Source organism: Astatotilapia calliptera, chromosome 9, assembly GCF_964374335.1.
Source record: "Astatotilapia calliptera chromosome 9, fAstCal68.1, whole genome shotgun sequence".
In the NCBI taxonomy this organism is placed as follows: domain Eukaryota; kingdom Metazoa; phylum Chordata; class Actinopteri; order Cichliformes; family Cichlidae; genus Astatotilapia; species Astatotilapia calliptera.
The window spans coordinates 19831462-19845486 of NC_137430.1; the positions used below are offsets into that span (position 1 = coordinate 19831462).

The following is a 14025-nucleotide window of genomic DNA, read 5'->3' on the forward strand; positions in this document are numbered from 1 at the left end:
AGATGATCTCCAGCTGTTGATATGTACTTTTATATATTACAGAACAGCTTTATAAATTATTTTGTGGACCTAATGGCTATGGGTGTAGACACATGGGGGTTTTGTGACGTCATTTGTAAGAGGCTCGGTTAAATGACTGAACCTTTTGTAATTGTGCCTTACGTTTTTATTACTTTGTTGTTTTTATATGTCAGTCTAACTGAATAATAGTTAATAGTTATAACAGACACATCCCTATTACATGGTAACTCTGTTTTAAAGAAAAAATGGGATGTAATTTAAAATTGTGTATGTATATTCAATTCAATTAAGACTCAATAAAATAGCTTTTCTTCAACTCTGCAAACTCATGGTTAGGACCATATTTTCATAAGACGGTATAAGAAAAGGCAACACACAAACACACTACTTAGTTATCCAAAGACAATACGAAATATGATTTATTTTTTTAAATGCCAGTATAAAGCCTAATTTGAAAATAACACAATATAAATAGTTAGATAATTTTGACTAAAAACGATTAACACCAACACTGTCGGAGCAGCTGTTAGAAAACCACCTTACAAAACCTGCCGTTTTGTAACGTCGTGTCTGAAAACGTGACTGCCAGAGAGGAGCCGCCGAAGAGACAACTGACGCTAACCCGGGAGGTACAACTCTCTGACACCGAGGTCTCTCTTCCTCAGTGCTTAAAACAAGACTATTGCTGCTGTGGTGGAAACAAAGCAAACATGTCTTCCTCCCGTACAGTAATATGTTTGCTAAGAAACGACTTGCGTCTCCACGACAACGAGGTAAGAACATGAGTTTGTAGAAAAAAGTGCGACGTTGTTAAACTTAAATGTTTTTTTAAAAAAAACACGATTACTTCGCATGTTAATTATTTGATTTGTTGACGACATTAAAGAAATTGTTTAAACATGTTAACGTCGACATTAAAATTACAATAACTCCAATATAGCCTGCAGCCACGTTACAGCGGTATTACTACCGGTACAAGACCTCCAGAATAAAAGCATGTTCCCCAAAGCTAATGATTACACACTTTTAATTTTTAAACTGGACTGCTTTTTAACCCCTATCCTGTTTTAAGTATCTAACACAGTGGTTCATAACCTTTTTGGAGGTACCGAACCCCACCAGTTTCATATGCGCATTCACTGAACCCCTCTTTAGTGAAAATAAAATAAGATTTTTTTCAAATTCAAGACATACATATGTTTTTTACTGGTGCACAAAATGAGCCGTGCATGTCACGGCGGAGGCTCTGCCGAACCCCTGAGACCGACTCACCGAACCGCTAGAGTTCGATCGAACCCAGGTTAAGAACCACTGATCTAACACTATCGAAGGTTATTTTCGTAGCTGCAAAAATTGCATAAATAAATCAAAATTTCGAGTTAGTATCTTGACTTAATAGCCTAAAATTTCGAGTTACGTATCTCGAAACTTCGACTTACTCGAAAATAAATTCCAAATTTTGACTCTGCCCAATGACTGTAGAAAACATTGGTTCTGCCTGGCATTTCCCCCCGGGTGGTGGAAACAAGCTTCCACAAACTTGTGACATCTAGTTACAATTTAAGAAAAAAAGAAATATATATAAAACTGAGCCAAAAACCCCCCAAAACAAAAGCATTGAGCATGCTTGCTAACTTTCAGGGAATTTTAAATATTAAATTCAATTTTCGTTTATTAGGTTTTCTTTTCTTTTCTTTTTTTTTATAAAGTAAACCATATCTAGGGTGGTACTGAGTGGTTAAATGTACAGCAACTTAAGAAAGCAACAGCAAATAGAAAAAAAATGCAAAAGCACACAAAATGTATTTATTTAACACAATTCAGTGAGTCACATACTCTACTTGGAGGACAGAAACAAGCCCACCTCTACCATCCATATCAATAGTCAAAGGTGTTTCTATCATAAAATCAAATGTGCTGTTTCACATAATTGCTGCAGTATGTTTATTGTATGCTCGATATGCAGCTTTTCCACTGGGCCCAAAGAAACACTGAACACATAGTCCCGCTGTACTGCTTCGACCCCAGACACTATGTGGGCACTTACAACTACAGCTTACCAAAGACTGGGCCTTTCCGTCTGCGCTTCTTACTGGAGAGTATCAGAGACCTCAGAAACACACTGATCAGCAAAGGCAGGTAATAAAACTATCACTCACAAGATTTTTCTTTACCTAACCCCACTGTCAAGTTTCGCCTTTGCTACACTGTCGCTAACTCACAGTCTCTATGAAAGGTTTATAAGAGATCAGTTTACTTTTCTATCATGTTATTGTTAACTCAGTGAAGACACTGGCCTTGGCTTTCTAGGATTGAATTGATACGTGTAACAGGATCAGGACGCACCTGGACTTACAGCGGTTATGTTTATATTAGCATTGCTTCTGCACACACTGTTCCCATCACTTTTTCCTGTCAACTAGCACTCTACCCAGGATGCAGCTTGCCTGGCATGGAATGAGGCTTATATATGTGTCTCTGTGTTTATTTTGTGTGTGTGTGTTTGACAGCAATCTCGTGGTGAGACGGGGTAAGCCAGAGGAAGTAGTTGCAGACCTCGTCAGGCAACTGGGCTCTGTCAGTAGTGTGGCTTTCCATGAAGAGGTGCTCTCTCATATTACAGATAACAGCAAAAGTGCTGTCTGGCCATTGGAGCGTGGTTTTCACCATCATGTGCTTTTTCTACAGGTTACCTCAGAAGAGCTGAATGTGGAGAAAAGGGTAAAAGATGTGTGTGCACAGATGAAGGTCAAAGTTCATACCTGCTGGGGCTCTACATTGTACCACAGAGATGATCTTCCATTCCCCCACATGTCCAGGTGTGAAAGCAGATACAGAGAGGAAGCTACCCTTTTTGTAAAAGATACACTGCAGGTTAAGAAGTGCCTTGTAATATTTCCCTCTGTTTTTAGGCTTCCTGATGTGTACACTCAGTTCAGAAAGGCAGTGGAGAGCGAGGGCAGGGTGAGGCTGGTCTTCTCAACCCCAGAGAAGCTAAATCCCCTTCCTCCAGGCCTCGAGGAAGGAGCCATTCCTACAGCAGAGGACCTGCAACAGACAGGTGAACAATCCACCAAGACACATGTCCGCGCATTTATTCTATGTGTTTATGATTCAGGATGTTTATTATGTCTAAAGAAGCCTAATCATGAAACACTTTTCCCCTTCCAGAGCCTGTGATTGATCCTCGCTCAGCCTTCCCCTGCAGTGGTGGGGAGAGTCACGCCCTGGCCAGACTTAAACACTATTTCTGGGACACTGTGAGTGCAAAATGTGTTTTACATTAGCTGCTGTTTAGAGAACTATGGAGAAAAAAAAATCCCAGATGATCTATTAAAGATCCTCCATGATGTCTGTTTTAAAGGATGCAGTTGCAACGTACAAAGAGACTCGTAACGGTTTAATCGGTGTGGATTATTCCACCAAGTTTTCACCTTGGTGAGTACAAATGTATCACTGCCTCTCTGCTCCACTTTGCTACATGGAGTTTAATGTTTCATTGAGGTAATTCCCGTGATTCTGTCTAATGGTGCGGCTTTGGTATCCTGCAGGCTGGCAATGGGTTGCATTTCACCCAGATATATTTATCATCAGATCAAGCAGTACGAGAAGGAGCGGACAGCTAATCAGAGCACATATTGGTGAGCACACAGGCTGGTGATATGTGAAAATCTATATTTGTCATATTTTATTTTTTCCCTATCTGATGAGCTTCCCTGCTGTCCTACAGGGTAATTTTTGAGCTTTTGTGGAGGGACTACTTCAGGTTTGTGAGTGTGAAGTACGGAAATAGGATTTTTCAGGTCAAAGGTACAGTAAGCTGATGTTTTTATGTTACTTTTATTATTATTGTTGTTGTCTGCATGAAAAGGTATATTTCATGTCACTGTGACTTCAACTCAGGACTTCAAGACAAATCTGTGCCATGGAAAAAGGACATGAAGCTATTTGATGCATGGAAAGGTTTGTGCTCTTCACTCATCCTGCATGAATTATTCTTTGAACTGAAACAGTACGTATAGTATATGAATATAAAGGTGAATTTATGTGCAACTGGAACGTACAGAGGGACGCACCGGAGTGCCTTTTGTTGACGCCAACATGAGGGAGTTGGCAGCGACCGGCTTTATGTCCAACAGGGGGCGTCAAAATGTCGCTAGCTTCCTCACAAAGGATCTGGGCCTTGACTGGAGGATGGGAGCTGAGTGGTTTGAGTCCCTTCTGGTAAGCAGTAGTTGTTTATTATCTTTATAAATTATTTCAAAGCTTAGTTGTTTAAGAATATAATATTCAGATATTAATACAAAACTCATCTTTTTAAATGTTCCTTACAAAGATCGACCACGATGTCTGCAGCAATTATGGTAACTGGCTGTACAGCGCTGGGATTGGAAATGACCCCAGAGAGAACAGGAAGTTCAACATGATCAAACAAGGCCTCGACTATGACAATAATGTACGTTTGACAAAGTAAACACCGTTTCATTTCCTTTTGACATTTGTCTAAAACTTTACCTTTTGCGCTTCAAGACAAAACTGCTGAGTCACCTGTTGTGCAGGCTTTGCTGTTTTATTATTGAGATTAAAAATAGGGCAAAATGTGAGGAAATCAGTTTTGACTCATCGGTTTGCGTTTGTCTTTCAGGGAGATTACGTCCGACAGTGGGTTCCAGAGTTGCAGAATATCAGAGGAGGTGATGTGCACACACCATGGTCACTCAGCAACGCTGCGCTGGCCCACGCTCATGTGACCCTCGGCGACACCTATCCCGCTCCCATTGTTACGGCACCTGAATGGAGCAGACACATTAACAAGAAAGCGGTGGGTGTCTGGGGGAAGGGAAGTAGTTAGTGTGATTGTGTAGTGCTGCTATATTAGTGTTTAATCCATAACTGCTGCAAATAAAAGCGCTTAGATATAAATAGACTTACTCCACTATTGTTTGTACGTTCTAGTTCTTGTACTTCTTATCTACTACAGCTCTAAGGCCTAATTGCACTTTTAACCCACTACATGTATCTGGCAGATATTACTACATGTTACTCTTCAGCTTTATCTAAACTTAAACTAAACTTTCCATAAATAATAATATACACTTATATCTCAGTAAATAGAAAAGCGTCTGCTGCTCCAGTCTATTTTGGGGCCCCTTGTCACGTTGTCACCAGTTCCACAACAAGAGAAACACTTCCCCTTAAAGTGTTTCATTTATTAAAATCAGAAGAGGTCGACACTTTCATTGTGTTGTTTTAGAAAATAAAAAAATGTTAATATAATTTGTGACATAACATTGTTTTTGTGTCTTTTCTACCCAGTGAAATATCTTGCCATCCCTCAGATGTATTTGAAAACAAATTCTACATTTCTTTCCTTATTTTATTTTTAATTGTGTGTATTTTCTTTTATGCAGTTTTAAAAAAGTTTTTTTCTTTCTTTCTTTTCTTCAGGGTGGCACAGGACCTTCACCAAGAGGAAAGAAAGGCCCGTCTCACACCCCCAAACAGCATCGGGACAGAGGCATCGACTTCTACTTCTCCAGAAGCAAGAACCTGTGAACACGTGGACGCTCCACTGATTTAATCTTGAACTGTTTCCATGAAAATCTGTCTGGCACGTTGATGTATTGATTCAGGGAAGCTGAAGAATGAGGATTTGAGGAAGCACATGTTACGGTGCTTTAACTTCACTGATCAGGCCATCAGTTCTGTAGAAAATTGCCACATCAAGGGCCTTCTATGGATCCTTCGCTGTGTTTCCGGCTATGCAGCGACTGTGAAAAACCACAATGTGGTTTTTTTATGATTCAGAATCACCTGTAATGACCTCATATGATGTTTTGAACAGATTACTGTTACTTTGTTCTTGCAGGTTTTCTGTGCATTTATACTTTGTTTTTGCTTTATGTGTGATGGTTACAAAACGGCTATATTAAAGTTGCTATCTGATGCACTAAATCTTGACCTCCATTTATCAGAGCAAGGAAGTCAGTCCGCTCTTTCTGAGCAGCTATACAGATGAGAGTAAACGGGAACAGAAAACGTGCGTGTCTATTTATTTTCAGTGGAGCTCGCTCCTGTGAGAACTTTCATTTATCCTTGACAAGCTCTCTTCTCTTGTGGTCGCAGGAGTAATAGTAATAACAATAATGTCGGTGTTTTAAAAATAAAAAAAGAATCGCACTTTGGGTTGTTAGCTCCACTTGGTACATAACACATCTCCTCCCCCCGTCTGTGACGCACTCCGGCGCAAAGACTTCACTTCCTCAGTCAGGTAGGTTGTGTTGTAGACTTCCGACACAACACAGCATTTCAATCACGTCTATCTTTATAATGTTTAGTCTTTCTTACTTATACAAAAAACTCCGTTAACTTAACCGGAAACTTTTGGAACATGGCTTGCGCCGACTTGAAAGTTGACTTGGAGAAGATTCCTCTCGTTGCGCTAAACATGAGCGTGAGGAAAAAGCTGGGACTTTATCTGAACCCCAAGCACACGGTAGCAGCGGACTGGATGGCGCTCGCAGAGGCCATGGGCTTCAACTACCTGGAAATAAAGAACTACGAAGTGTCCAAAAACCCAACCTGTACGGTTCTGGAGAACTGGCAGGCCCGGAGCACAGACACGTCAGTGGGGAAGTTGTTGTCAATGCTCTCGGAGCTGGACAGAGAAGACATCGTGGAGGATCTGCGACCACTGATAAGTGCGTTACTGCCATTCCACTTAGATCCACTTGTCTTTAATAAATAAATGCCTGTCGTCGATTAGGATTGATTTTTTTTTTTTGCATTGATTAGGACCGGTCATAACTTCTGCTTATTCTTAATGCATGCTTGCTTTTGTACCCCACCTTGCCCCTGTCGCCTGGTTCAGGAAATTATTAACAATGAATTCCAATGTTGCTTAAATAGATCTTACACTCTTGACTAAGAGAGTGTCTTTCGCAATATTTGCCCAAATGCGTAAGCGTTAGTGTAATAACCGAGTTTAAACACAGCTATATGTCCATCACATGGAGTCTGCTGCGTTTGTACCTACATTCCCAAGGCATCTCCCTGAACTGACTGCATGTTTGCGCTCATGTGTGCCGTTTTGCGCCGTTTTGTTCCCAGATGAGGATGTCCGGAAGTACTGTGAGAATCTTAAAAAGAAAGCTGAACCCCCGCTCCAGGTTCCTGAGGTCGACAGCTGTGTCCCTCGCACCCCTGAGAGGTCTGGGATCACTGTGGATGATGACCCTGAAGGTGAGCATTTGTATGAACTTACAATAATATATATGCATACACATATGCTCACATTATGTCGAAATATTTTATAAAGAACCTCCCATTAGCATTAACAATAGCGCTTCAAAGACAGCGTAAATGACTCAGCACATGTCCTCTAATCTGCTCATCTTCAGCATCGGTGCAGTATTACTGCCACTGTCACTGAAAAGCTCTCTTTGCTACATTTGGCTGATATGGTTAAGTTCTGCAGCCCTATATGCATTAGTTTTAACTGATTGCAGCTTAACCAGCTACATAACTGTGTTTGCATAATGATTTCCTTCACTTTGTAAATGTAGGCTTCCTTCGAAATTCACAATACTTATTAATATCAACTTATTATAGTTTTTTTCCTTAATAAACAGCACAGACTCATCTGTTATATATTCGAAACTTCGAGACTTTGTAGCTGTTTGTTTTTTTGGGTGTTTTCTGTGGTAAACTATCACAGGGGAAAAAACACTCCTACTTGTCTCTTCATCTGACCATTTATCTGAAGCACTAATCGTGCACTGCTACACGGCCTCGCTGCTCCTGTTTCCTCCGCAGCCTTGTGGTTTTCTTATTATTCTTATGTACTTCGCTCTAGGAGTTTTATGTTGTGTCAGTGATGTCAGTTTCTGATTAATGGCCCTCTGTGTGTGTGTTTGTGTGAAACTTTAACCATTGAGTTGAATCGAGATGTTTTGAATCCAGGGGTTCCCGAGATGTTTGATGCCTTCATCTGCTACTGCCAGAGCGACTTTGCGTTCGTCCACGAAATGATCCGTGAGCTGGAGCAGACGGACTACAAGCTGAAACTGTGTGTGTTCGACAGAGACGTCCTCCCGGGCTCCTGCGTGTGGACCATCACTAGTGAACTCATCGAGAAGAGGTGGGACACTGACACATTTACTAACCTGGTTTTTGTTTGGTCTTTTCAGTTTTTTTGTTTTGTTCTAATTTTAACTTGAAAAAGTGATTAAGCGAATAACGTTATGGGGCCAGGTGTGAGTCTGAAACTCCAAGTAGGTCATTATGGTCCAAAAAAAGCAGTTTACATGATACTGATTTACAGTTTGTTTGTTTTTTTTTGTTTTTTTTGCAATTCAATTTTGCATTTGTTAGTCAGATGCAACACGAATTCCAACAGGCGCAGCCATCAAGCATGCACTAGCGCAGGATGTGGTTCAGACTTGTTTGCCGTTTGGTTAATAATCTGTGTATTCGTGCCTGTGTGTGTCGATAAAATGTAGAAATGGAAAGTTCAGAGATGGTTTAGAAAGCCAGACATAACTAACGTCAGTTTCATCTGAAATTCAGATATTGAAAGTCACCTGACAGAAGAAATCCAATTCTCAGCCAGTCATGTTTCCTGAAATCTCTGTTTTCTTGCTCTCACAGTTTTTGCAACTGACTATAACATGTGACCTTGCACGCAGGTGTAAACGGATGGTGGTGGTGATTTCTGATGAATATCTCGACAGCGATGCCTGTGACTTTCAGACCAAGTTTGCTCTCAGCCTTTGTCCTGGTAATGCACACACACATATATAAATATTTTATATTAAACAACCCTGGTTTAATTTTTCTGGCTTATGCGTGCAGCTTAATCATTTATATTCTTTTTTTTCTATTTCAGGAGCTCGAAGTAAACGCCTCATTCCAGTGATCTACAAGCCGATGACAAAGCCCTTCCCCAGCATTTTACGCTTCCTCACCATTTGTGACTACACCCGGCCTTGCACGCAGGCCTGGTTCTGGACTCGGCTTGCCAAAGCTCTGTCGCTGCCATAACTGTGGAGCAGGTGGTTAATCATATTTCAAAGTGCCTTTTTGTTATTCCATTAAAAGATTATGTTGGACAGTGGCCAAATGCAACATTGGAGGAATCTCATGATTACACTGTATGTATATATTTTACTGCTTCAAATTGCACTTCCTTTGGAGACGATACAGATTCCTGCACACTGTCATTATGAAAGTGAGACTGGACAGTAGTATCCAACGCCAGCAAAGTTCTCAGTGCACAGAGTCATTATCATATTATGAGATTTCCTCTTCTAACAGGGGTTTTGTGTGGCCCTATTTTGTGTTTTATGTGTGTTGCATTGAAAAGAAGGGTACATTCTTTTGCCACTTCCTCTTTTGAGCAAACTTGTTCATGAAATTGAAGCTTAAAGAGGAAGAACTGTTTTGGCTCTGATACTTTCACAAGTTCAGTTCTACTGACAGCTGACACCTGCCTTTTTGTGCAGCAATTCTGTTACTGTGGGATCTCTACTTTTGAGTTTGTGTTTTTAAAATGCTATTTTTAGACCAATTAAAATAATGTTGTTTTTTTAAATAAACGAATAAAGTTAACGTGGTGTATTATTCAAAGTCTTTGTTTGTTTGTTTTTTTTAAATAAAAAATTAATAATATGGAACTATAAAATTAAATATACCTTTAGTTTCCCTGCATTTGTTGCGACTGTGCAAATCCTGTATGGTATAAAATAAACCACCAGAGGTCTCTAATTTAATGCGGTAAGGAAAACTGTGGTCTACGCTTTACAGTAAACGCACGAACACCCAATCAGAAAGCAGTATACGTGGTTCTGTCCAATCAGAGGCAGGCTCTTGCTGGAGAAACATGCCTCCTCTCACAGACTGCTCTTTGAGAATGTTAATCCCTGACTTTTCCCTGTCAGGTGTTTCAGTTGCCTAGCTTGGTGGTTTGATGTTTTCACATTGTACGCCATTCAAACTATATTATATGATGAATCAGTAGAAGCATAATGTGCTAATTTTAGTGGAAAAGAAGTGGTTTATATTGAGGTAATAAGTTGAACCTAAACCTGTAAGGGCACACTCTGGGGCGATGTCGCGTGGGATCCGCCATTAAAAGTGTGGCGGAAGCACTCGGCTTGTTTCGGCAGTTTTCCGAACCGCAGCACTCAGCGTCGATAGTGTGCCACACTCAATATGTCCGCCAGGAAGGGTCACATTTTCTCAGTAGGAATGCGGTAGGCGGGGCTGCTAGGCTAGTGTCAAACTTTGGGAATGACAGGAGTGCTGCAGGATTCGCAAAGAAGGGGAAGTGTCGCTCTTGTTAGTCCTGTTTGGATTACTTTGACTAATTTTTACGCCCGCTTTTTGGATTCACCACCTTTCTACACACAGAGAGTCCTGCCCCAGCGGATCCCTCAGCCATGTCGGAGGACCTGAGCTCCCAACCCTGGTCCATCAACAAAGATGATTACGAGCTACACGAGGTGATTGGTATGTGATCCTTAGCTTGTTAGCTACGTGTAAACCGTCAGTTTGAATTTCCCCGTGAGCTCTCTCTGAACGCAGGGGTTAGGACGATGAACACAAGCTCGTACCATTCAGATGTTAACCGAACAGAAAGAAGGCATCCTCCTTCTCCTGAGCTGCGTTGAGTTCTTCGCCTTTGGTAAATTGGCCAATTCTAGCCGGGCGGTGTTGTGACTTGGGCAGTCAGAGGAATGCCTCCCCCGAGAGCGATGACCCCGTCCGCTGGGGCTATGACGAAGTCGTAAACGAACGTTAATAACGTTATAGTCTACGTTCTGGAAAATAACTGCTTTCATTGAGCAGCTCTTCATACATGTGAACAGCTAGCTTGATACTTTCATAAATGGACTTTAGCTAGAGGACGCCGTATCTGTGGATAGCAATAGTATTAATTGTGTCACATTTAACCTGCAGGATTTATTTATTTCTTTTTTAATAGAAGTGACAAAGTTATTTTTTGGAGGGGGTGGGGCAACTAAAAGTAACCCATGTAAAGATACTGTAGCTAGGCTAAAACTTAAACCCACTGTGTTATTATTCACTCCTATCTCATTTTGTAATACACTAAACACAGGAGCTAAAAGCCCCCCTCCTCAAAAAAAAAAAATAAAAAAAATACATAAAATAATAATAATGATGACAGGGCAGAATTTGCAGGCTGTAGTCCTCAAAGTTGGGTCAATTCACTGCAAGAGCGTTTACTGAGGACCAATCAGTATTAGAGGGCTTCACAATACTAATCTCATGGCTAACATAAGCAATAATCTTTTAATATTTGCTCTTGTTCCTCTGATACTATTCTAAAGTTTAAAAAAAAAAAGATTCCTGGAGGCTTGTTTCACCTTTCCTTGCAGCGTTAAGAGGATGACTTAATGAGGAGCTTTCACTTGTGTAGTTATGAAAAGTCCAGCCCCACAAATAGATGACCTGTCCTACCTTTGGGCTGGCTTTGTTTAAAAAAAAAAAAAAAAAAAATCTCAAAGGGAGAAGGTGAGGAGAAGAGTGTGAAGAATATAAGCAAAGTATTGTTCCCCCAGACTGGTTCATTTGTGCCTCTGGTTCACTTTTGCCCAGGCAGTGCATGCTTCCTCTACAGGGAATCTGTATGTTTACAGAGGGTCAATTTTACAAGCCCTAAAGCACCCTTTTTTGTATTTTTAAAAGAGCTGAAATTAACTTTGACCCAGTTGTGCCCTCCCCAGTTTCTTGGAAAATTTGTACCGGGTCACCACGCAAGATAACGCCCTGAAATTTGGCATGCCCACAAAGATAAAGCCCTTCTTGTACAGCAATCAGCTCTGCTGTATTTTCCTATGAAGTGTTTTTAACACAAAATTGCTCACAAAAGTTTGAAACTAGTGAGACTGTTTCATTGTTGAACCGATTATTAACTTGGCCTCAGAAAGCGGTTGTACAGTGAGCCTTAGTTTTGTCCCCTCAGATTATTTTCAGGTTGTGTCCCTTAAATCTGAACATGCTGGTTTACTTTGCATGTCATCGAGTTTAAGGAGATAACCATCCGTGTGAGGCTGCATCCTCGGGCTCACACTTTAAACAAGAATATTCCTGTTCCTCCTCAGCTTCAAAATTACAGTCCCCTCTCTCTCTCTTTCTCTTTTAAAAGTTGAAGGAAAGATCTAAGATGCTGCAATTTCCTCTCTTGAGACCAACCATGAGAAGAGCTATTGGTTTCTTTTAAAAAAGCTAAATTTCCCTTTCTATTCTCAAAGCTTGTATGTTCTTCTTTAGTCCACGATTACGCTCTTAAAGACTTCTTATGTTCTTAGCACAAGTGGGAATCACATTAAAGCAAAGTCACACAGTCTTGCCCTCGGGAGTTACATATACGTTTTCATGTCATTGTGAAATAACTTGCTGAGTGTCTTCTTTATCATTTGTTTCATAAAACGTCAGGCAGGAAATACAGAAAAATCCTCATGACACCAACTTAAATCTTAAGGTTGTTTGTTTTGAGACAAAACCAAAGCGACTTGCTATTGCAATTACAAGGTTGAAAATGGAAAATCACAGGCCTTTTTCTTTAAGAACCTCATCTCACTTTCTTTTTAATTTAATAAAATAGACGCTGACTTCTTCGCTGCTGATGGACTTTCAATAGACGGACCAATTGGCTTGGCTTTTCTTTAGTTTGTAGCGCTCAGGTATTCATTAGTGGAGCTAAATTACTACTGCAGATAAGAGCAGGAGCAAGCCCGGCTCCCCTCTGAACCCTCCTCTAGTCCTCATCCTAGCAGAAAGTGTTGCATAGATACTGTATAAATGGTCTCTTTTCATGGAGATGCTGCACAGCTCTCTGCTCGGCTGAGAGGCTCCTGCGTCGAGGATGGCTCTGTATACACAGCGTGCCCATCGAAGCTATTGTTTTCTGTAACTTCCCTGGGGAAAGAGGACTTGCGATTACATGGTTCACACCCACTCTCTCCCTCTGTTAAGGATTGGATCATACTGGACATGGTCCATAGGAAAATAATACAGCTCTCTCTCCGATCCTGGATCATAATTTGGATCATTCATGTTGGCAAATCTAGACTGGAAACTTTCTGCTTCCAGTGTTTGTATCCACCAGCAACCATGTTTCCTCCCTAATGCTTGCTCTGTCCCTTAGATGGCTTTAAAAAAACCTTCAGTAGATACCACAACAGGATCCAACCTCAGGCTAAGATATCTGTAATTTAATGCCATTTTAAGGCTTTAAGATTTAGTTTTTAAAGTAGTTCAAGCTGGAAGATGAACATGGAAGAGGAATATGCACTAAAAGGCTGTAAGTGCTGGACCGGTGCAGTTTCTAGTCATGTGTGACATTTCTCGTTGTACCTTTGAATAACTTGTGGAATGTCAGCCAGGTATGCAGAAGAAATGTAATAAAAGACAACTGACGTCAGGCACTGAAATGGCCTGGTGAGAGCAGGAAAGATATGGTGAGAGAGCCGCTGTCACATTGCAGGCCACAGCTGAAAAGGGGAGACATTGACTCAGGCCTTATTTCGTGACATAAAGTATTCTTGCATACAAGCTGGATTATTTTGTATGTCATCGAGTTTTAGGATGTATTGTATACAAGTGCTATTTTGCACTTGTATACAGAGAACGCATAGGTACAGGTGAGAATAAGAAACCACAAAAACATCATCCATCTGGAAAACATTTTGAATTGACTTTTTGCACTTTCATGGACAGAATAACATAATTGTATGTTTAAAAATTGCTTTTAATACTTGGATGAAAATCCTTTGCAGTCAATCACTGCCCAAAGGCTAAAAACCATGGACGGCATCCAATGCTGCGTTTCCTCAGTTGCTGCTTGTTTTTTGGTCTTTCCACATTCAGTTGTATATTTAACAACTGAGCAGAGTGCTCTGTTGGGTTGAAATCAGGCGACTGACCTGCTCGTGCTCGTTTCTTTACCCTGAGAAACTCTCGGGTCGCTTTTGCACTGTG

General features: G+C 40.8%; 3 protein-coding genes and 1 long non-coding RNA gene across 5 annotated transcripts in view; 3 read left to right on the forward strand and 1 right to left on the reverse strand.

The window, feature by feature from the left end:
* The first annotated feature begins 414 nt into the window (after positions 1–414).
* Positions 415–5976, forward strand: cry-dash (cryptochrome DASH). Its single transcript, XM_026180178.2, has 14 exons — positions 415–794; positions 1988–2160; positions 2532–2625; positions 2710–2840; positions 2934–3082; positions 3193–3281; positions 3386–3459; positions 3573–3662; positions 3752–3831; positions 3925–3984; positions 4088–4245; positions 4358–4477; positions 4667–4843; positions 5470–5976. Exons 1-14 carry the CDS (start codon positions 732–734, stop codon positions 5575–5577), a joined length of 1566 nt encoding a protein of 521 aa, XP_026035963.2. The 5' UTR covers positions 415–731; the 3' UTR covers positions 5578–5976.
* LOC145430945 (uncharacterized) lies at positions 4573–12395 on the reverse strand. Its single transcript, XR_013911292.1, has 2 exons — positions 10635–12395; positions 4573–4811 (listed from the first exon to the last, which is right to left on the reverse strand). It is a non-coding gene; the product is annotated as an uncharacterized LOC145430945 (long non-coding RNA).
* On the forward strand, positions 6253–9648 carry myd88 (MYD88 innate immune signal transduction adaptor). Its single transcript, XM_026180179.2, has 5 exons — positions 6253–6722; positions 7132–7263; positions 7984–8161; positions 8709–8800; positions 8909–9648. Exons 1-5 carry the CDS (start codon positions 6413–6415, stop codon positions 9061–9063), a joined length of 867 nt encoding a protein of 288 aa, XP_026035964.2. The 5' UTR covers positions 6253–6412; the 3' UTR covers positions 9064–9648.
* oxsr1b (oxidative stress responsive kinase 1b) overlaps positions 10166–14025 on the forward strand; it is a 43969-nt gene continuing 40109 nt past the window's right edge. The window contains exon 1 of one of the 2 annotated variants that reach the window (XM_080306020.1): positions 10166–10530. In XM_080306020.1, coding sequence (XP_080162146.1) covers positions 10461–10530 — 70 coding nt within the window. In that variant the 5' untranslated portion in view covers positions 10166–10460. The remainder of the gene's footprint in view (positions 10531–14025) is intronic. The other variant, XM_026179642.2, reaches the window with a different exon arrangement.